The 24,366-nt window shown below is 36.6% G+C and overlaps 1 protein-coding gene across 3 annotated transcripts in view; it reads right to left on the bottom strand.

Moving 5' to 3' along the window:
• Positions 1-24,366, bottom strand: part of LOC120632683 (furin-like protease 2) — a 357,244-nt gene that overhangs the window by 84,641 nt on the left and 248,237 nt on the right. For all 3 annotated transcript variants that reach the window (XM_039902645.1, XM_039902648.1, XM_039902647.1), the window contains one exon: positions 18,591-18,868. In XM_039902645.1, the coding sequence (XP_039758579.1) occupies positions 18,591-18,752 (162 nt within the window). In that variant the 5' untranslated portion in view covers positions 18,753-18,868. The remainder of the gene's footprint in view (positions 1-18,590; positions 18,869-24,366) is intronic.

Below are 24,366 nucleotides of genomic sequence, written 5' to 3'. Positions count from 1 at the left end.
TTGCATATTAATTTTAGATCAGTAACCTATTTTAGTATGCACGAAAAATATTACAAGCAAAATAAAATCGAGGGTGAGATTCTTAAAATAATTATAAAGTTGTTATCTTTTCTTTCTATTAATCATAAAATATAGACACAAGTGCTAGTCTTACATATAAAAAATCTTTCAATTAAATTAATCAACATGTTGAACTATGTTAAGTTTCTTTAATATTAACGTTACTAGTTAGCAAAGTGCGAAATCATAAACTTTGCTATTACAACGTCAGAGGCGTCATTGAAACATTTTAGCTTATTAGATTAAAATAGCAATTTATAGGCTAAAAGTAAGTATTATTAAATTACCTAATCTGACAGTCAGGTCGGTGATATAATATGTATAGTATATATATATTATTATGAACACCCATAAGAAGGCTTAGAGTCACTCAGCGGGCGATGGAGAGAGCTATGCTAGGAGTATCTCTACGTGAGATCTCTCCCTGGCAAGCGGCCCAGGACCGCGTATTGTGGAACTCCCTACAAAAGACCTATGTCCAGCTGTGGTTGTGGTACGTCGATTGGTTGGCATGATGATGATGATGATGATATATATTATTGTAGTTCATGTTTGTTACCACGTTAACCAACCTTACACCAGCTCTTAGACTATTAGAGATACGTAATAAATAACGTTTTCGCGCGTAAAAGAAATTTATTTTCGCGTTATAATGTAACACATGTAATATAGAGCACTCTTTCGAAACGATATTTTTTTGAGCCTACGCTATTCTGTTACGGTTTAATTACATTTTGAAAACGACTCCTTTTATATCATTAAATAATTGAATTAATACATTATGATGCTCGAGAACTGCATCATACACACTAATATTCTGTATGCAAAAAGTGTGTATGTTAGTTTGTATGATAACTATGTTCGGCTCAACCATGGAGCAGATTGTAACGGAATTTAGCATATTAGCATCCTAAAGACTACCTACTCCTGCATATATGTTATTTTTTTTTATTTTCCAGCATAATTACTATCCTTTGTCCATACAAATGGCAGCATATAATTATGCTGGAAAACCTGCAGGTAAAAGCTGCCAGCTAAATTTAAAAAACAAATGTTACCTATGCATGACTTGACGGCTTCACTTATTTTAGTGAAGTTTTGCATAGAAATAGTTTGCATCCTGGAGACGACTATCATCATCATATAAACCCATTACCAGTCCACTATAGGGCAAGGGTCACGCTGGGCAAGTGCTGATTAGTGGACTTCACACCCTTCACAAGAGACCATTATGGAGAACCCTCAGGCATGCAGGTTCCCTCACGATTTTTTCCTTCACCGTTGAAGTAAGTCATATTTTAGTTCCTTAAAAAAGTTGGAAGTGCGTGCTGGGACTCGAACTCGGCCCACGATTGTGAAGCAAAAGTCCAAACCTAGGCTATCACTGATTTCACTTTTTTTACAAAAAAGAACCGATTTTGTTATACAACTTTAAAGTCTTTTTTTTAAGACGGTGCCAAGTGAAATAATGCCTGCCTTTCAATAAAGTAGCAAGGACCATAAATTGCTTACCTACTATTTAGCATAATTAAAACGCCACTAATATAATACTTATAACCTAGTAGTAACGTCACTAAAAATTTAAATACTATCCTGATAACAATTTGCATGCCAATTTGGCGTAGTACAGTTAAGATCTTTTACCTGTATCAGCAAATTAAAAAAAATTGCAAATTGAAATTGATAACTGTATAGTTTCGGTGGCCATCCTTGATCTTCGTTATCAGTTTGACGTGACTAAATGGTACTTTCCGGTAGAGAAGGCTCAAGTTACATAAAAAAATACTCAAATTGCTATAAGTGTCTTTAAAATTTCAAGAGTTCCCTCAATTTTTCCAGGATCCCTCCAATAGATCTTCATCGAATTAAAACTTAACCACCTCTGAGGTATGATATACCAAACAAAAATGAATCGTCAAAATCGGTGAATAATTAGTGGAGTAATAGCGTAACAAATATATAAAAAAACAGTCAAACTAAGAAACTCCTCTTTTTTTAAATCAGTTGAAAATAAAGGTTTTCTTTTGTATATTATATATTTCTAGATAAAGGGTAGAAAGAAACCCGCTTTATTAATACAGTAACTAGGTCACACCACCATCTTGAGTATCAGATTAGACTTTGGAGAATATCTCGATGGAAATTGCTCCTTGCAATGCCCCGGAGCGTAATTGAAGCTGAAATTCAGTTACTACATGCGCTTTGGTAAATATTGAAGCGAGCCTAAACCAAACTGCTCAAGATAACAGGAGTAAACTCAAAACGGATTTCAATAATACCATCACGGTGAAGAACATATATATAATCATATAAAACGATTACCGGCCCACTACGGGTCTCCTCGCAAAATGCTTTTTTAGGCTTTAGGCCGCAGTCCACCACGCTGAGCCAGTGCAGAATGGTTGACTCCACACGCCTTTGAGAATATTATGGAGAACACTCAGGCATGCAGGTTTCCTCACGATGCCTTCCTTCACCATTGTAGCAAGTGATATTTTGATAGCTCAAAACGCATATAACGTAGAAAAGTTACGCCACGCACAGCACCAACTCGACCAATTGATGGCCGGTTGGCGCAGTTTGCAGCGACCCCGCATTCTGAGCCCAAGGCCGTGGGTTCGATTCCCTCTACTGGAAAATATTTGTGTGATGAGCATGAATGTTTTTCAGTGTCTGGGTGTTTATATGTATATTCTAAGAATTTATGTATATTATTCATAAAAATATTCATCAGTCATCTTAGTACCCATAACACAAGCTACGCTTACTTTGGAGCAAGGTGGCGATGTGTGTATTGTCGTAGTTATTTATAACTAGACCAAGGAGGCAATGAATACATAAAAGGAACACAATATTAGAATTATATTTTTAATTATATGTCTAATTATATTTTTGTTCGTTATATTTTTGTATACCTAAGTATGTGGGCAAATAAACAATTTTTTTTCTCTCTATCTTTATCCAGGATTTACAATAAAATTAATTACACTAATAAAGAACTTTTATGTTTATACTTAATCAAAAATTATACTTTGTTCTTTAACTTTTACGACAAAGTGCGGCTTTGAGTATTCAAGCTAACAGATCTGCGACCTTTAGCGTAACTTTACCGCTACAAAACAAATTTAAATGTAAACAATTTCAGTTCATAATACAATGGATATAAAGTTCGAAATCGTGGAGAGTAATTTTGCTCTAACAAACCCATTATAATAATGTACACGTGGTAGAAGTAAGCGTGGAATACATTTCGTCACAAAGAAATTCCGCAAACAAAGAAAATCCCACTTCTGATTAATTAAACACACATCTCAAGAGTCTAAGGCTGGCTATACACGTTGGTTGGTCAATTTGATCAGGCATGAACACGTTGACATCGCAGAGCGTATGCAGTAGAAATACGCTGGTCAGACGGACCATGGGGCCTTAGTAAAAGGGTCGCGTCAGGACTCACCGGTTACGGAACACTAAAAAGGGACAAACACTTTTCAAGTTTTGAAGACCTCCCTGGCGCAGCGGTGAGCGCTGTGGTTTTGAGTTGGAGACCCCGGGTACGATTCTGGCACAAGCAATTGGGAAATTTATAATTTCTGAATTTTCTCTAGTCTGGTCTGGTCTGGAGGCTTCGGCCGTGGCTACTACCCTACTAAAAAAGACGTTCCGGTACGATGTCGCATAGAAAAAGATTAGGGATATGAGTTTGATATGCCATATTCCCTAACAGGTTAGCCCGCTTCCGTTTTAGTCCGTATCATCTATCACCACCAACTTGCAGTGGCATAAAAAAGTGACTATGTAATGCGATGTACGACGTAAAATTTACTCATATATTATAAATGAAAAAAACAAAGCAACATTTCTTGTCTAAAACAACTTTTTATAGGCGAGAGAAGTTTCGGAGTTTGTGCACAATTTGTTGAACAAATGTTTCCTCTTTATAATAATAATATACCTAACATATATTGGCATACAAATGGGGGTTAATTTAAGAGTACATTATACATAGAATATAATTAATGTAAACTAACATAGACGTTTAAGTTGTTCTACTAACAAATGGGCCCTAGTCGTCATAATAAAGAAATTTATTTTTATTATCATAATTTTAAGTTAGAAACGCCTGCTTCTATTCTACATTCAAGAATTCTGTTTATTATTGTTTCTTCTACTAAAATGGCTCTAAATTCTCAACAACACACAATAATATCCCCAACACATCGCTCTCTTAAGTCCACGGTCAAAACCCCAAGAGGAAAGGGTCCGGGCTTCCTTCCGTCCCGGACAGCCTTTATTGCGACTTTATTTAGTACAATGAAAATCATATTCAACGTCGCATACAACGAACACATATGATAAATGAACCGCAAAGGGTATTGTGTATTCGGCGCGAGGAAATAAGGAAACCAGAGATTACGTAAAATCGTCTGATTTAACCCTAGAGTGGGTAAGAGCATGTTGCCGAACTCACCAAAAAAACATTAGTAATTCGTAAAACTGCCCGTTAAGTTTGTCCAATAATTATGGTCATTTAGCATTAGGTTTTTTTGACGGTCCAAGGCCGTGGGTTCGATTCCCACAACTGGAAAATGTTTATGTGATGAACAGGAATGTTTTTCAGCGGTTGGGTGCTTATATGTATTTATGTATATTATTCATTAACAAAAAAATATTCATCAGTCATCTTAGCACCCATAATAAAAGCTACGCTTAATTTGGGGCTAGATGGCGATGTGTGTATTGTCGTAGTCTATTTATTTATTTACTAGCTGTTGCCCGCGACTTCGTCTGCGTTTGATATTGTTTTTTGATGAGGCGTTCAATTTAGTTGTAGTTCTAAAAAAAATTAAAGTATTGAGTATCTCTAAGCCTTAAATGAGGGGTTTGCTTCTGTCCGCTGAGGAGTTCTGTCCTCTATCTCCAACCACATTCAGATCAACACAAAGTTTGGGCAAAATTAAACACATATTATAACCTATAGTACAATAATGATTATTTAAATCGGTTATAATTTGTCGGAGTTATGGTGTAAAATCATCAAACACTTTCACCCCCTCTCAAAAAGGAACCGAGCTTAATGTCGGGATAAAAGTATCCTATATTACTTCTAACACATCCAAGAATATGTGTGCAAAGTTTCATGAGGATCGGTGAAGTCGTTTTTGCGTGAAAGCGTAACTACATTGACATTTATAATATTAAGTAGGGATAGGGATAGGGATAGGGATAGGTATAGGGATTTTACTTAAATCCTAAAATAATCAATCCTGAAAAAAGAACCATTCATTTGCTGTTTTCAAATAACGATAAGGAGCGCCAAAATTAACTCCACGCGCCTTCTGTCCTTCTGCGAGAAGATGCACCCATTCTTGGCTTAAACCAAAATTTAGTGATGTGACAAAGTACTAGGTACTATATGTATATATTCGTTTTATATATTAAGTGGAAAACCATCGCATATGAACTGATACCAGAGGCGTGTTGTTAAGCCTCGCATGCCAGGCCTCAAATACACCGGCAACTGCGTACTTCACACCGGAACACATCAATGCTGTTAGTCAACAGAAAGAAGCAACGCGGTAGTTCTTATCCGGCCGAGCTCTATCGCTAAAAACACTACGACTTAAAATGCAATAATATCTGGGAACAGGGCCTTACTTATCCAGAACTAGAACATGCCTATTCACTTGTCTTCGGGGGTTAAAAATTCCAAGAAAGTGCTCGACCAGGCTTCGGAAAGTGTCATGGCATCGCCCGAGTCGCAGGCGTCGACGGCGCCTCCTTTGAGACACATAATGTAATATTCCGGTGAAAGGCGGACGGTGACAGGTGTTCTCAAATGGCTTTGAAAAATGCGCCGCCTCGGGAACTACGTAATGGAGGAATGTGTCAACGGATAGAGGATAGAGTTTCGGATTCTTTGTGCGCCGGTAATAAGCAGCAAATATGCCAGATGCTACCCGCGAAATAAACTGTTACCCTTTACAGTTCGTTTATAACGAGCGACGCTGGAATGTGCTTACACGGATTTATTAACCCACTACCTGTTTCTACGAAGTAGCATTGGGAAAATCGCTTAATGAATTAAAAACTGCTGTAATGACTTAAGAGTATCCAGGTTGAAAGCTTTCTATTTTTCAAAGGGAATTATCATATTGTGATATGTCTGATTTAGAAGTTGTGCCGAAATAAAAAACTACTAATCCTGAAAACATTGCACCTTTTTGGGCACCTTATGAATTCATTAAATTTATATATTTAAAATAGTTAAAGGCCTAGATTATATGCACTTTTGAAACGACAAGTCTGTCTATTTGTGGTGACTCTACCACCGGTTCAGAAGGCAGATTCTACTGTAAGAAAACCGGCAAGAAACTTGCTCTTTTCCAACGTCAACAATTTGAATTTTGACGCTAATTTTTTTTCTTGTAAGAGATGAAAGCGGATCTTAGCTGTTATAAGTTTCTTGCCAGCTTCCTCCCGGTTGAAACGGATCATTAAGAAATTCATTAATTAAATAAATAAATATACTACGGCAATACACCCATCGCCACCTAGCCCCAAAGTAAGCGTAGCTTGTGTTATGGGTACTAAGATCACTAATAAATATTTTTATGAATGATATACATAAATACTTATAACATACAAATAACCACCCAGACACACCAATTGTAAAGTAGCCCGCTGAAATATAAATGTGTTTTGACAGATTGTAAATTTATGCATAGGTAGCTTCAAAATTACCTGATGTGTTAATACTGATACACCAATATCCGTAACAAAAGAAAAGTGTTATGCCCCTACAGTTTATTCCATTGTTATTTTTTAGTAGCACGATACCTCCAAGTGATAATCTAGGCGTCATGATGATATAGAAGGGAATCATAAACAGCTGTAGAGTGTATTGTTTTGTACGAAACGTGTTTCCGGTTCGTTGCATGCACAATAGCCTATTATTATCTGTATCTTGTTCTTACTATAAGTGAGGTGGCTTTATGACGAAAGTTTTAACTGTCTCGTTGGTCTAGTGGGAAGCATGTCCGACTGCTGATCACGAAGCCCCGGGTCAAGTCAATGAGACCAGTATATTTATGGTTTTTCTATCGATCATAATTTTCGCATTTGATTTTCTATCAAGAAATTTAAGTGTCCGCCCGGAGTATGGAAAGTGAAATAAAATGAAAATGAAATAAAAATGAAATGAAAATGAAATGAAAATGAAATGAAAATGAAATGAAAATGAAATGAAATGAAATGAAATGAAATTGAAATGAAATAAAAAAGGAAAATGAAATGAAAATGAAAATGAAAAAAAAAGAAAAAGAAAAGGGAAATGAAAATGAAATAAAAATGAAATACAAATAAAATGAAAAGGAAAATGAAATGAAAAAGTTTTTTCATTTTATACGCAAACTGGGGAGGATTCACGCCATGCCTCAGAGAGCACTGTTAGCTGTCGGTCCTACGCCTGATATCTTTCCGGTAGTGTCGGGGCTGCCGTCACATCGGACGATCAGACTAAGGGAATAGAGAGTGAACCTGTGTTTGCACACAACAACGCACACTATACCGCGTAGTTGGAATATAAAGCGTAGCAAAGCGTATTAATAAGCTATTCATGCCAAAATTACTTAACCGTTAGAGAACTCAGCACACCTTTGAAAGTTTCCTTTGTTAAAGTGCACTATATATTATCTCAATGATTGAATCAATGTTTGGGAAGGCACTGGCCCCTAAGATTCGGGATTTCCTAGTTTAGGGGTCAGGATTCCAAAGATTTATTGTACTGAGTTTTTCTAATAAATAAATATTTTCTATTTCTATTTCTAATGATACTTAATTAATCTTGAATCAATGTTTTTGACACGTTGAACTATGTAAGTAATTTGATTCTTATACGGATCTCTTTCTTTGCTGATTTGATCACGTAGAAATACTCTAAGGATAGTTCTCTCTATTGCTCATATGCTCATAACAAAGGAGGAGGTTCTCAGTTTGGCTGTATATATGAAGAAAATTACTAGGTACTTTCCTTCTTAGGTACTATAAAAAAGGAAAAAGGAAATCGTATATAAACTTAGTAATTTTACATTTTACTTGGACACCGACTTAATAATGTTGTAGAAGATATTTATTTCTTACTTTTAAGTAGTTTAACAAAGTCTGTTCTTTTTTTTTTTAATACAATAACTTAACTACTCGCTGCCACACCTCACAGCATAAAGTTTAACTTCAAAAATTCATTATCAAGAAGTTTTTTTTTTTAAATTCTACACTAAACAAAGGAAAGAAAGCTTCGCCGCGATAAAATTCGATATACCTCATCCGTAAAAGTTTGTAATTAAAAATTGCGCTTTTGTTCTAAACTTTAACGACAACGAGCTATTGCTAAAAGTATTCACAAGGCTTCCAGACCCCGACCTTTACCTTACTTAGCTGTAACAAAATATATTTAAGTTAGCGCAAGTTTAGACCTTGCGACTAGTGAGCCAAAGTTTAATGTCCCTTGAAAATGTTTCCTCTAAGAGTTCCATTTACCGAATAACACGTACTGCGGAGAAGAAAATGTACAAATATGTTTTGTTACTAGATTTAACCCAAACAAAGGAACATCCTTTTATAACGTATAGATAAAAACAACAAATATTCAAACAATTTAAATTTTAAATTATGGTTCCTGTTTTGTGAAAGGCAAACCCGATACTCCCTCATGATACTATTATGCCTTCAATTTTATTCGTTTATTGGACCTCTATAACTCTGATAGCAGTGTAGTTTACGGAGCATAAACTTACCACGCTGCTCCAGTGCGGGTTGGTGGGCTCAGGAATGGTCTTCCTTAGGAAAGTGGGATTCAAAATATAGAAGTGGGTTCCGTAGGATATAGACATAATATAATACATATTATATTAATACGTAGATAAGAGCAATCTTAACTAGGTACATATTATGGTTAAAATTCCTACACTCACTCACTAATATGTATACCCTACGAAACCCACTTCTAATCTCTTCTTCTTCTTCCCTCTCTCCAATGGAAGAGCAGCCGTGCACATCCCACCTACCCGCAGTGGAGCAGCGTGGTATGTTTATGCTCCATAACCTACTCTGCTATCAGATAGGATTAAATTAAGTTACATACATAAACACATAAATGCACCCCAAGGGGTGTCATGTTTATGACACTCCTTTTTTAGGTAGACAGAACAATTCCAAATCGAATCCTTTAGAATCCTCAAAAAATATATTCACCATTAATATCTATAAAGCACATCGCTCTACGAAGTGTTCGCGCCAAACCCCGCGGGGAAGGTCCAAGCTTCCTTCCGCCCCGAACAACCTTTTACTACGACTTTATTTAGCACAATAGAAATCGTTTTTAACGTCACATACATTATAAGTTATTACAATAATATGCACGCAATATATGGAGTGAAAAAGGGTAGATAAATTTTCTGCTATAAACGGAAACTTCTTTTTATCTAAAAGCGAAGATCGTCTCAAAGTGTCTACCGTCTACTCATTAATGGAAAAAAGAAAATAATTTATTAATTACTTGTATAAGGAGTGAAATATGGTTTAGCATTTCGACCTCACTTTTGAAAAATCGAGTTGGAGCTCCGGCAAGTAACTCTAATTTTCCGTTATGTGCTTTTAGGCTTAGGTTACTTTAGCGATATGTTAAGTAGGTATTTTAACGGACTGTTGGCGATAACAATTTGCTGAGGAGTTGTTAGAGTTAATTACTGGTTGCATACCAGGTTCGTTAAATACTTAACAAAAGATTAGTGCCGCACTGTTGGTCAAGCTGGTCATCGTGAAAATAAATCAAAATACTATATTTGTAATGCTGTTTGGCGACGGTAGATCACAATACAATCGTCACCACCTCTCTTCCCGCGGCTGCCGTATGACGCGACTTAGGGAATATAACATAGGACGGGCAGCAGCGTCGTCTGTGCAACTACTGCCATAAACTGCGATCACCAAACCGTCCGCCCGTCATGATGATTATGGTTAAACCCTCCGGTTGGAAGATCCTTTAGTACAGCAGTTGATTGTTATAAACTGAACTGAAAATTTTCATTGTATAATAAGAACTTGTATATGTGAAATAAAAACTGGATAGAGAACAACTTTTTGCGCGACCCAAGATAGCGTGATCCGTAGTCGAATATGCTAATCCAGGGATTGCGACAGATAGTTCCCGTCAATCACCATTGCTCAACTAGGAAGCCATTCGCAATACAAATCCCCCTTGGGTACAATGTGCCGCTATTGGTCCGGGAACGGTACCAAGCGGCCGTGTTATTGGGCTTCTTCGAGTACCATCGACAAAACTACGTCAGCCGAGTCGGAAACCTAACAAAACACTTTAGCGGCTTCCGCTATTCTCTGTAGAAACATTCGCGCACTTACACCTTTTATATTGAGAAATTTTCTCTCTCTCTTCAATTTTCTGTTTTATTTATTTGTTTTAAGTAAGCACCACAGGTAGGTAAATTTTTCTTGTTTATAATACTTACACTATTATAAACAAGAAAAATTTTCCTATATAAGGGATCTCTACCAGCGAACTTTGGTAATGTAATTTTCACGTTTAGTTGTAATAATATACAATATAATATGTTCGTTATCCCTACTAATATTATAAATGTCAATGTAAGTTTGTTTGTTTGTAAGTTTTTGCGTCTCCTTCTTCGTGAAAAACTACTTCACCGATCCTCATGAAACTTTGTACACATATTCTTGGAAGTATTAGAAGTAATATAGGATACTTTTTATTTATTTTTTATTTTTTTTATTTATACACTTTATTTGTAAACTACAAATAGTAAAAAAAAAAAACAATGCACACAACAAAAATAAACTTAAAAAGTAGGATACAAAGGGCGAAGCTTTATCCCGACATTAAGCTCGTTTCTTTTGGGAGAGGGGATGAAAGTGTTTGACGATTTTACACCATAACTCCGATATATTATAACCGATTTAAATAATTATTTTTGTACTGTAGATGTTATTTTATGTTTTTATTTTTGTATACATCTGATGAATGTGGTTGATGATTGAGGACAGAACTCCTCAGCGGACCGCAGCAAACCCCTCATATAAGGCTTAGCGATACTGAATACTTTAATTTTTTTTAGAACTACAACTGAATTGAATGCCACATCAAAAAACAAAATCAAACGTAAAATAATTAAATTAAAACGTTAAAACGTAAAAAAAAAATTTAAATGTAGAAATAATTTAAAAGTTATAACACCCATGTGAATTCAAGCGATACTAAATTTAGAATGGTTTTCGAACGTTTATATATGTCCGGGCAAAGATAGATCACATCGTATTATAAAGGTTTTTTTTTAAATATACAAGTTAGCTCTTCACTGTAATTCATTAAAAACAAGTGAGTAAATGGTACGTCGTAATCGCATTACATAGTCACTTTTATATTCCTCTGCAAGTTGGTGGTAATTGATGTTGCAGTCTAAGATAGTACCGGACTAACCTGTTACGGAGTATGGTATATTAAACCCAATCGGTTTCTACGCGACATTGTACCGGAACGCTGAATCGCTTAGCGGCACGTCTTTGTGGTAACTAGCCACAGCCGTAGCTTTTTGTGCCACCAGTCAAATGCTTAATAGTGGTAGAACTAGTATATAGTGGTTTTTGACGGCCGACTAGCGCAGTGGGCAGTGACCCTGCTTTCTGATTCCAAGACCGTGGGTTCGATTCCCACTACTGAAAAATTTTTGTGTCATGAGCATGACTGTTTTTCAGTGTCTGGGTGTTTATATGTATAATCTAAGTATCTTTTTATATAATTCATAAATATTTAAATATTCATCAGTCATCTTAGTTCCCATAACACAAGCTAAGCTTACTTTGGGGCTAGGTGGCGATGTGTGTATTGTCGTAGTACCTATATTTATTTATTATTATTATTTATTTTCCTATCATTTATTCTTTTTCATTTTTTTAAAATTAATAAACAATGCTTAAAAAAATAAGAAACACTATTAAATATTTATAAAAAAAAAAACATCCACCCTCCGCTTGCCCGCAACCGCTTTTGAATGCCCAAGCAACCGGCGGTCAGGGCTCCCGAGTGAGGAACCTCCTCACAATACGCGCCGTTTCAAGGACTACTGCCTTCTGTATCCGACTCTTGATCCAACAACAAAGCGAAAGCTTCTTAAGATGTTTGTCGAAGCTTTTCGCGAGAAGACCATTGACTGAAACGACGATCGGAACAACAACGGTCGACTAAACATTATATTCGAAGCTTATTATTATTATTATTATATTGTAGGCGACGGTTTTACATTAACAATAACTGGAAAAATATTTATGTGATGAACATGTATTTATGTGTATTATATTTATAAAAATATTCATTAGTCATCTTGGTACCCATAACACAAGCTACGCTTACTTTGGGGCTAGATGGCGATGTGTATTGTATTGTCGTAGTATAATTAAATATTTATTTATTTTATTATCTGCTTGATCTGGTAATAACTTGAATAATTTCTTGTTAAAAACTTTCTTGATTGACCAAGGAACTCTAAAATAACTAGACTAGAGAATAAAAACATTACTTTAAGATTTGACGACCCTACAGCACACAACACCCAGACACCCTTACTGTCCCTACTTACCATCGCTTAAAGTATTGTAATTATAATATTAATGATTTTTTGTTTTGGGATTATAATCCTTATTTTCAGGATGTTAAATAAATAGTCATAAAAAAAAACTGTTTTAAGCGACGGTAGCCCTCGAGGCTCAGCAGTAGTTTGCCTTTATTATGAACAGTATCTATTAGGCAAGATGCGTATTAAAAAATAAAAATAACTGTTTGTTATTAAGCGAAAGGAATACAATTTTCATTTGAAAAATTTATAAAAACACCCGCTTCTCATATCTTGCAAATATTTAATAAGCCCTCGAGGCTAAGCAGTAGTTTGCCTTTCCTATAAACTATATATATTAGGTAAGATGTGTATTAAAAATAAAAATAACTGTGTGTTACTAACTAAGCGAGCGAAATTCAATTTTCATATGAAAAATTAGAAAAAAACACCCGCTTCACATATCTTGCGAATATGTAATTATCTTTTTGGCAAGTGATTACTTCTTAAGTAACGAAAAAACGCTGCCAGCGGCGTTAAAAAAAAAGTTTTCTTATTTTCTCGGGAACGGCCCTAATGCAATTAGTTTGTTAAGAAAACCTTTGTGTTCCTGCCTACAAACTCAATTCGTCTAATTACTGCACAAAAATGGACACAAAAGCCCACAAATCTGATTACGCGCAGGGGACAAAGGTTTTGGCAAAACGGAGTAATTATGTCGGGGTGTCGTCGTATTAATCGGATTAGCGAATGTTCACGAGGCCGCGCGACGCGTGTTCGCACGACCGACGCGATATTGAACCATTCAGCGACAGATGGGATATTACGCCTCGCGAAAATGACCATAACGACGAATTTTTAAACAACTTCATAAAGGAGGAGGTCCTCAATTCGTCGGGATCTTATTTTTTTTTATGTATGTTACACGATTACTCGAAGACGCATGAACCGATTCAAAAAAATCTTTTTTTGTTTTAAAGGGCATACTATGGTCCCATTTAAATTTTATCGAAATCGGTCGTGCTGTTATAAAAAAATCAAAAATAATTTAACACAAAGTAGAATTTTTTTTTCGCTTTTTAGTTCTACTAAACTGTCCTTATGGTTGCCAAAAAGATATTTCATTTTGAATTTAAGCAATTAAACATCACTTGATGTAACGATGAAGGAAATCATCGCGAGGAAACCTGCGTGCCTGAAAGTTCTACGTAATGTTCTCCGGGGCGTGTGAACTCCACCAATCCGCACTTGGTCAGCGTGGTGGACTGTGGCTTGAGAAACCCGTGCCCTGTACTTGCCGGCGATGAATGATGTTTGCCTACGTGAGGCTTATTTTCCTTATGATGTTTCCCCATAGCCGCTCTACGGTTTAACTATCTGCGTGCGTACATCACACTCACAACGGCAACTCACTCGTGATTGGTGAGCGTACTCAGCTGAGGACATGTAGGTAAATTAATTTAATGCTGGGCACATCAGTGTACTCCATTAAGGCCGTGTTAAGTAGGCACGTGGATATTGAGAGGCTGGGCGGTGTTAATACAGCATGGGCTAGATGGATATGCATGAGGGTGGTGCGACCTAGTTGCTTAATCAGAGCAAATCGTATCACAGTCTCAGCATGGCATCGTAGACCTGTTGAGTGGAGAAGTCGGTTACCGTGAAAAAAAAGCGAAAATGCCACAATTGTTGGTCATTATTTGGCAGGAAATGCCTCTCTCAGAGAGACGAGGAATGACATTTTGTGATAAATAATTAATTAACATAAAATGCAACTGCAACTTCGTAAGCTTTTGTTTTGTTTTTTCTTTTAAGATCCCGCGTCTAACGTCCGTGAAATAAAGGAGTGAAATAAGGGAGCAAAATTCGTTAAGATAACTTTAAACTGTGCAAACGTTTTTTTGATGAAACGAATGTTTGTTTTTAACCTGGTTGTAATACTACCCGGAAGATATTTCGAGATATATATATAATGTATTTTATGCACATCAAACTATTTATATGGCAAATTACATCAAGGTCGATTGAGCCAAACAACCGTAAATAAAAAAGAATTTTTAGAATTTTTTATATCTTTAAACGAGCAATTCTTGTATATATATAATTGTAATCTCGGAATCGGCTCCAACGATTTTCATGAAATTTAGTATAAAGGGGGTTTCGGGGGCGATAAATCGATCTAGCTAGGATTCATTTTTAGAAAATGTCATTTTATTCGTGTTTTCCGGTATTGATCGATTTGGTGCAGACAAAGTTGCACGGGTCAGCTAGTATATATATAAAGTGAAATAGTTTCGTGCACTAAAAATTCCTTGAATGAATCAAATGAATTTTTTAAGAGCCATTTCTTCAAAACTGGTTTGAATCTTCTCAGTGATAAAATCTGTATATATTGTGGTAACAAGTTAAAAATCTTGATGCACTTTAAAAAAGGAGGGAGAGTAACATATGCCACTTTATATCTCAGGATAACGAACGGTTCGGTTTTTAAGGGTTTTGTAAAAAAAAACGTTATAAACGCAGAAGAGCAGCAACTATTGGTGAAATAAAGAAATTCACATACATAAATGAACTCTGAAACCCTAACACTCCCTTTTTATCATTTATTATTTAACTCTTCATTGTATACCACAATATTAACATACCTATACATAAATATAATAAAAACAGAAACATAAAGTAAGAAGGAGAATACAACAGGCGGCCCTTTGATTGGCAAATGTCCTGAAAAATAAAACCTAAACTACGAGAGCCTCGAAACAACGAGTCTCACAATCCCAACGTCACTAAATACTAAATACAACTCTTTACTTAATTTCATTTATACCCAAACTTTTTAGGGTTCTGTACCCAATGGGTAAAACTGGACCCTATTACTAACACTCCGCTGTTCTTATGCTATCAGGCTGTATCTCATGAACCGTGATAGTAACAGTTGAAAATTTTACAGCTAATGTATTTTTGTTGCCGCTACAACAACAAATACTATAAAGCAGAATAAAATACATACATTTGAAGCGGTGATAGCGCATTAGGTAGGAGTTTGACTTCAATTTCGGGGGGCCGAGTTCGAATCCCAGCAGCTCTAACTTTTCTAAGTTATGTGCGATTTATGTAATTAAAATATCATTTGCTTCTACTGTGAAGGAAAATATCGTGAGGAAACCTAACCACCAATCCGCACTGCGTTGTCTATGGCCGTAGCACCCTTGTCATTGTGAAAGGAGACCCGTGCAATGGGGCTCCCATACAACAGTCATGATTTTTTGCCGCTTTCAAAGATAATGGCAGTGGTAGAGCAACGCGCAGCACACCTTAACTCCTCAGCAACACTTCAAGAAGCAGTCAGCGACCTGTGCGGCCTGCTAAGTTTCTGGAGAGAGCTCGGGTGGCTGGAGTGATCCAGCAGAGAGCCGCATCAGTGGCAACACTTACAACGGACGGTTCAGGCCAACCAAGTACTGAGAAAGGTCCAGGAACAGAAGAAGAAGAGGAAGAGATAATGACACGGTACCCTTCGTGCGAATCCGTCTCGTACTTAGCCGTTTTTTTATCGTTTGTATAATTCTGTGTTATAAACCCAATACCTCTCGGACTGATCCTTTTCCTCCCCAAGGATTAAGACATAAAAAGCTTTCACTTCTTTGATTTCCAACAAAGGGAGTGAGGGACACCCGATGGGTTTATAAAATAATATTTTGCACAAAGATACCAGTTAATGCGCTAGGATACGTTTGAAATACGATCCTTGAGAGGTTTACTAAGAATAGGAGAAACAGGAAAAGGCACTGAGCTATTTTCTCAGCTTCCGACAACATTGAATTCCAGTTAGCATAAGGAGCAACGCAGACTGAACGTAGAGGTGTGAATCTGTTGACACTCCAGGTGAAATCTCAGACAGGCTACTTCGGAGGTTAGTCAACACCGGTATCTTTACATGATTCTGACGCCGCATCATCCTGACATGTTTTTGACCTCACAACGCAAAATTGCTTTTCAGTTGAAAAATCAACATTTCCTGAGGACGCTAATGTGTCGGAGCGAAGAATTTGAAGCTATTTGTAGAAAAATTAAAAAAACGCAAAAAAAAAATATTATAAAGATGATGTCTAAGGTATAAAGGACTTGTCTAATTATCGTAGATTATAACAAACAAGCTATTTAAAATCTTGATGAAAAATAAAAGAGGATATAGTCACTACAAAAACTTGACATTTCAGAAGAGCATACCTATTATAATGCCTATTCGAAATAAATGGAAATTAAATAAAACGTAAGAGTAAGTTTAAGAGTAAGTTTAAGATTTGGTGGTCATTGTACACCTTTCACCAATACGACTTATACAACTATATTATTCTAGGCAAACGTTAGAGAGCTGGTTGTTCTCGGTAGAATCTGCCTTCCGAACCGTTGGTAGAGTCACTACAAACAGACAGACTTGACGTTTCAAAAGTGCTTATATTAGGCCTACTTGAAATAAATGTATTTTGAATTTTGATATTATTCAATAGGTGTACGCTGACCCTAATAACTCTTGTGTATGCCTTAGACCAGTTCTGTGTATGCTTAGACACTAGGGTATTATAAGATGTTGAATCTTTAGGAAATGAAATGAGGAAAGAGAGAAATAGCTTGCAAATATTTCAACACAGACCTCTCTCATAAAAACAGGAGATTTAGAGATTAGACCATCAATATCTTTTTAATTTTTTTCCTTCACCTCTTATTTCTAATGTTCAACTGATAATTTATTGACAACGAAATCTTAGTTTGATTCAGCAGTTCACTTTTATTTTGGAACGCAGAATTTTAAGCTTTATCGTGTCAATTTTGAGTGAGAAGATAGCGAAGCTTCCCGAACGCTACCCAACCGAATTTAAACAAACCGTTTATTTTGAAAGCGACAATTTAAATATAATGTGACAATTTTGGATGAACAGCAGTTGCTAAGCTTCCCAAACGCTGCCCGAGTTTATTTATATCTAAAGTGATATGTTTGGCCTAACATAAGCAGCGTAGCTTCACGAACACTGCCCATCCGACGGGGAATTGAATATAAGCTAAGCAGCAGCAAAGCTGTTTTGTAACCGGTTATTTATATCTACTATGGGCCTCATCAGAAGGCTCAGAGTCACTCAGCGGGCGATGGAGAGAGCTATGCTAGGAGTATCTCTACGTGATCAAATCAGCAATGACGAGATCCGTAGAAGAACTAGAGTTACCGAGATAGCTCAGCGAGTCGCGAAGCTAAAGTGGCAATGGGCAGGGCACATAGCTCGAAGAACCGATTGACGTTGGGGTCTCAAGGTGTTGGAATGGCGACCTCGCACTGGAAAACGCGACGTAGGTTGGCCCCCCACGAGGTGGACAGATGGCATCAGGCGAGTCGCTGAGAGCCGCTGGAGGTAAGTGGCCCAGGACCGTATACTGTGGAACTCCCTACAAAAGACCTATGTCCAGCAGTGACGTCAATTGGTTGAAATGATGATAATTTATATCTTAAGTGACATTATTTGTCATACAGGTGTTCCTAAAGCTACTCATCCGAGTGGATTCAGTTCAGGTACGTTTATTCTGCAACGGTGAATTTTATCTCAGGAGCAATTCTTGGAAAAGATGTCACGAAGCTTTTACAAACGCTGCCCATACTAGAGGAATTCAGATCAGCTACGTTTATTTTATTTTGTTACCGGGTATTTATATCTAAAGTGACATTGGACTAACAGATGTTACATAGCTCCCCAAAGCTGCCCATCCGAGTAGGATTTTATTTAGTCTACGTTGATTTTGCAACGGAGAATTAGGAGTTAATGTGTAAATTTTTAGGCAAGATATCACGAAACTTCAATTACGCTGTCTAACTAACTAACCTAACTGTAACGGAATGTGACATACCTGGCCATGGTTGACGAAGCCGTGTCGCCTCGCGATGTCATCCACCCGCTCAACTCCACCGGGCACCCTCACAGCGAAGTGGTTGTGGTAGTACGTGTCCGGTACACTCGCGCACACACCAAGCGCGGCCAGCAGCGCCAGCGCACGCCATGACAGCACCATGACTGGCCAACTATCACAACATTAGCAAACACACCCACGGACTTCACCGCTCAACTGTACCGACGCGTTAATACTATAATCCGAAAGACCGGGACTCTTTGCATTCCTCGCAACACCTGTAACAAAGAAAAATCTGCTTAAAAAGTGTTATCAATACAATTCAAAGTAACATTGAAACTTCTTTATTTTAATAGGACTAATAATGAATTAGTTTAAGTATTAATTGACATTATGTAATATCTTAAATGTCCGGCTAAGTCAGTTGTGAGCTTATTTTTAACTATAACTTATACCTTCGTTTTTTTATTCATAAAACATCATTTAGTTTAAAACCACTAGTTTATTAAAAATAAGAAATCACGCTCCATGGATGTCCTTGTTCTCGCGTGATGTTACATTTCGCATTAATAAAACAGTTTATAAACGCTCTCAATCAAAGAGAGAAGGTTGGGGATATAAAAATTTAATAAAAGGCTCCCTTCTGTAGCGGACTGCCGCTTTTAGGGACTCATTTTTAACGTTCGAGAGCCCCATAAATTTAAAAGGAATTTAGGTCACGGATAAACATATTTGCGGCAGCGGGCACGACGTGGCAAATCACCCACCAGACACGAAACGCAATAAACGGACGCACAAATTCGAACAAGTTAAAAAAATCCAGGGGAAATCCCAAGATAATCCAGATAAGCCACGCGGGCAAAGTATGAAAGGCATGACCGTGAATATATCAAAAATATTTATGAAATTTTATTCGGGAAAACCGATGGCCGCGGCCTGTTACGGCGAAACCACTGGGAATGGACCCTTTTTGTGCGGGTTCCTTTAGAGAGGTTATTTCAACAAATATATTGTACACAATCAAAGAATTCTTACGAATCAATCAGGTAAAATTGGAACCAATAAACTTTTGTGGTGACTACTTTGTCATATTGTAGGGAATAGGAGTATCTTTCTTTATTTGGTTGCAATTGAGCATTCGTATTTTATTTAATAAAGAAGACAAACAAAACTCACCGATAAATATAACATAATAAGGAAAAAAAAACATGTTTCAATTACATAGAATTTACATGCCCCTCATACGTTTTACGGGACATAAAAAGACCTTGCTACTAAATTAATTCAAAGTGATCCAAGGGATAATTCCATTAAAGGGCGAGATTTGAGGAGCCGAAATATTTATGACTTAATAAAACCCACAACATATTTATTTTGGACACGTTAAAAACTCCCCCTTCCCGATCCGCCAAAATTTCAATTGGAAATTCAGATCCTTTTTTTGGAGTCCGTACCTACTCTTAATATTTCCTTGGTCGGGTTCTCTTATAATTATAATATTAAATAGAATATATCCGGGAGCTGAGCGAGAATGGAATTATTTTCTGTAGGCACAAAATATTATACGTGACTATATTTAACAAGCAATTAATAATATTAATAACCCTTTTAGGTAACGTTCTATAACCTATTAAATAATAATTTTGTTAATTTTTCTCGCATGAGTTCAATCCTTTATTAATTGTCTTTTAGGGTTATACTATGAGCGCTTTTTATTTTCATATGTAAATAAGTAAAAGCCAAAAATCAAAAGTGAACTACTGTGTTTACAAAAATATTTATAGACAATTTTAAATCGTTTATATAAAAATTTTATTTGTCATTATTGTGGTACCCATATTACTGCTGAACCGATTTTGTTCATTTGGAATGAAACTCCCCAACGCGGTGTCCGATAGGAGTTCACTAGTAGAAAACGTCACGTAAGCAAAAAGTGTTATGCGAGTCTGGCGTAGCTCAGCTACAATCGCCACGCGCTGCGCATGCCATACTTGTTTACATCAGGTGTTAGATTAATGCGACTTTTCTTTCTATGATCTCAAAGGATAGAATTTCGGGGATCCACTGACCAGAAACCCTTTTTATTCAAGTTCGCTCAATTTGGCTTTTTTATATCATTGGGGATATTGCCCGGTTGTATCATAAGAGAAAACTAAAATTGCTTAACTCTTATTTGATTTTTGTATGAATTCTCAACTGTTACCGCGGCCGATTGGTGCAGTGAGCGGTTACGCTTTCTGAGACCAAGGCAGTGGGTTTGATTCCCACAACTAGGAAATGTTTGTGTGATGGATATGAATGTTTTACAGTGTTATATATAATAGGTGTTTATCTAAATATATCTTAAGTATTAACGTTGATTAATCATAAAAAAATATTCATTAGTCATCTTAGTAACCATAACACAAGCTACGCTTTCCTTGAGGCTAGATGGCGATGAGTGTAGTGTCGTAGTATATTTATTTATTTATTTGACTTAGCGAAGAACTATTTCAAAGTTTTACAAGCGCGACGTGTCTAAGATATGTCTCTACATATTATCCTAATATTTTAGCTATAATCAAAAACAAACTACAATTATGATAGTAACGAAAATGTTGGAAAATCCAATCTCCAGTTAAACTTAACCATAGCTTACGAGAAGTGTTTCGCGCTAAACCTGAATGTAAGATTATATGGAACAGTTACCACCGAGGCAATTTGTTGTTTAATCTAAAAATCCGGGCTTATTGCTAACGTGTGTTTTGCGCTGAATAGCCCTTTTAACTGACTTCAAAAAGGAAGGTAAGAATACATGTCGACGAATATTTCACTATTTTTTTATGTGCCTTGGAGATAACGTTACAAAGGTGGCCTCGGTTAAACTATCATTGCCACGTAATAATAATGTTTAAATCCCTCCAATACGTATTTTAGCAGCGTTGCGGTCTTTGCGATAAAACCTAGTCCTATTCGAGAGAAGCCAGTCTTTATAAGCTGATGATTTACGAAACATACTAAGTACCTACAATTCTTTTATTTTATCAACGCGATGGTAATGTTTTTTTTTTCTTGATGTTGTAATGCACATTTTCTCCAGATGTTTCTCTTCACCGTTAAAGTTCAAAACCTACATAGATCAGTTCATAATCCTTAAAAAGTGTGTTGTGTTTTTGGCCCCCTTTCTCTGCGCCCTAAGTAAGCAACCAATTATAACCATCATTCTTGGCGTAGAGGTTGTTAATAAGGCGTAACGTTTACGATATTGCCAGTTAATTTAAACATTTAACTCATCTGGGGCGATTATCATAATGAATGCAGACTAGAGTCGATGTCGGCTCGTTTGACACAAGCCAGGAGAAAGCGGGCTTATTTAAGAAGCAATCGGGCTTTATTTACTTGACACGCGAACTTGCGTTTACATAATATACTCGATTAGTGACGTTGACGTTATGAGTACATTTACTCGAAAATTTATCGATACATTATAAAGCATTTAAATTAGGTATATTTTATATCGATAATATGTTTGCTATCTATGGGGGCAATCGCAGCTGTACGTAGCTCTAAGATTTAAGATGCATTAGGTGTGTAATGTTGCCGGGGAATATGAGCATTAAATTAAGACCTACTGACGCAGTGGACAGCGTCCTTGCTTTCTGTGTCAAGGCTGTGGGTTCGATTCCCACAGCTGGAAAAAGTTTTGTGATGAACATTAATGTTTTTCAGTGCCTGGGTATTTGTTGGTATAGTATAAGTATTTATATATCTTTTTCATAAAAATATAGCCTAATAGGCGGTGATGTTCATTAGCTTTCGTATATCCCGGTGAATGTACCCATTTCTTTTATACTAGGGTGCGTTGACCACTTGATACAACTGCTATTCAGTTGTATCAAGTGGGTTTATTATTCAAGGATAGTGTAGCTTTATATTCATAGCTTTAAATTTTTAGAATCGAGTTGTTTAAGATCCCCTAAAAACAATGTTATAAACTCTTTTATAAAAGTCTAGTACGAATCGAGCTTGAAAAAAAGGTAAAGAAACTACCGTAAACCAAATGGTCAAGCAAAAGCCTCCTCAGTACTTAACTCATTATAAAGCAATAGATATCCAGAAATACCCCAAACAGTCGATTAGATATAAATCACAGAGTGTCTTAGCTGGGAAACGCCTCGCCTTATCTGTATACATAGACGGTTGACGTGGACAGTTCGGCAGTCACTAAATTACAGTCTTAGCATTTAGCTACTAAGTGTAGTGGATGAGACATTCATAATCCCGGCTTTAATAATCCGTACTAATATAAATTTAACCAGTCTAAACTATTGTTCTCAATAAACGAACCATAAAATAATAACATGTTAAAATAGTCGATGTTTTTTTTCACTATAAAATATTATATATATAATATATATTTTATTTATATATTTGTATAATTTTTAAATCTTGTTGATTGCACCACCTACCTCTTTCTATGTTTTTTCCTTTTACGCGATAATAGATATAGCGATAAGGCCACCAAATTGTACTCTTGTATTCATATCTCTGCATTTATTTTCTTTAGTGTACAATAAAAGTGTATTCATTCATTCATTCAAAAATTAACAGTAATTACTCAAAAATGCTTATGCCTTATTATAAGATAATTAAGTACGAGAGTCATATAAAAAGAGAAAAAAAGACATATTATACCTACAATTTTAAATAAAAATATTTATTTCCATTAACAAGTAATTCCTGAAATTAATACAACGAATACAATAGAGTGATAACGTATTTAAAATAGGTTTTTTTTCATTAATTTCGCACCTATCCATTCAGTCTTCGTTGATGCATGGACTGACTACTTGACTATACAAATATTTTATACTCGTAGTTGAAGAATACATTTTAATGAATATGTTTTTAAACACTAACATTAATTTCAAAAATTCTACAACTCCAATATCTTATTTTACAAATATGGTTCGGTTCAGAAGCTGATTTATTTATTAATCTTCATCATCATCATCACCATCATCATGTCAACCAATCGACGTCCACAGCTGGACATAGGTCTTTTGTATAGAGTTCCACAATACACGGTCCTGGGCCGCTTGCCTCCAGCGGCTCCCAGCGACTCGCCTGATGTCATCTGTCCGCCTCGTTGGGGGCCGACCTACGCTGCGTCTACCGGTGCGGGGTCGCCTTCTAGCACCCTAAGACCCCAACGACCATCGGTTCTCCGAGCTATGTGCCCTGCCCATTGCCACTTCAGCTTCGCGACTCGCTGAGCTATGTCGGTAACTCTAGTTCTACGGATCTCCTCATTTCTGATTTATTAATCTTACAGATAATATAACAGCACGCTACGACTCATAGCGTGCAAAACTCGACTCATAGCGGCTCTATTAATAATTTCCTATCGCAAAGTCTTACAGGATCTCGTGTTCAGTCCCGGGAAATTTTATAGTTTTCGAATTTTCTCTGGTCCGGTCCGGTGGGATACTTCACCCGTGCACTGGGTTTCATACCAGGGTATGTATACAAAAGGAAAATTGCATAAAACGGCAAAAATCCTCCACCTATACGAGTTACATATAAATTTTGGGTAGGCAGTGCTTTTGTGCATGTATGAAGTGCACGCCACTGGTGGCTAGTTACTACCTCAGCAAAACGTGTGGCCAAACGATTAAGCGTTCCGGTACAAGGCCTTGAAGGGAACGTTAGGAATATGGGTTTCACAAAACCGTACTCCTAACAGGTTAGCCTGCCATCTTACGAGTAGTTTGTATCATCACTTAGCCCGGTAATC

The sequence above is a fragment of the Pararge aegeria genome, chromosome 20 (genome assembly GCF_905163445.1).
Source record: "Pararge aegeria chromosome 20, ilParAegt1.1, whole genome shotgun sequence".
In the NCBI taxonomy this organism is placed as follows: Eukaryota; Metazoa; Arthropoda; class Insecta; order Lepidoptera; family Nymphalidae; genus Pararge; species Pararge aegeria.
The sequence above is the reverse complement of the archived record's forward strand: the minus strand, read 5'-3'. Positions and strand labels throughout refer to the sequence as shown.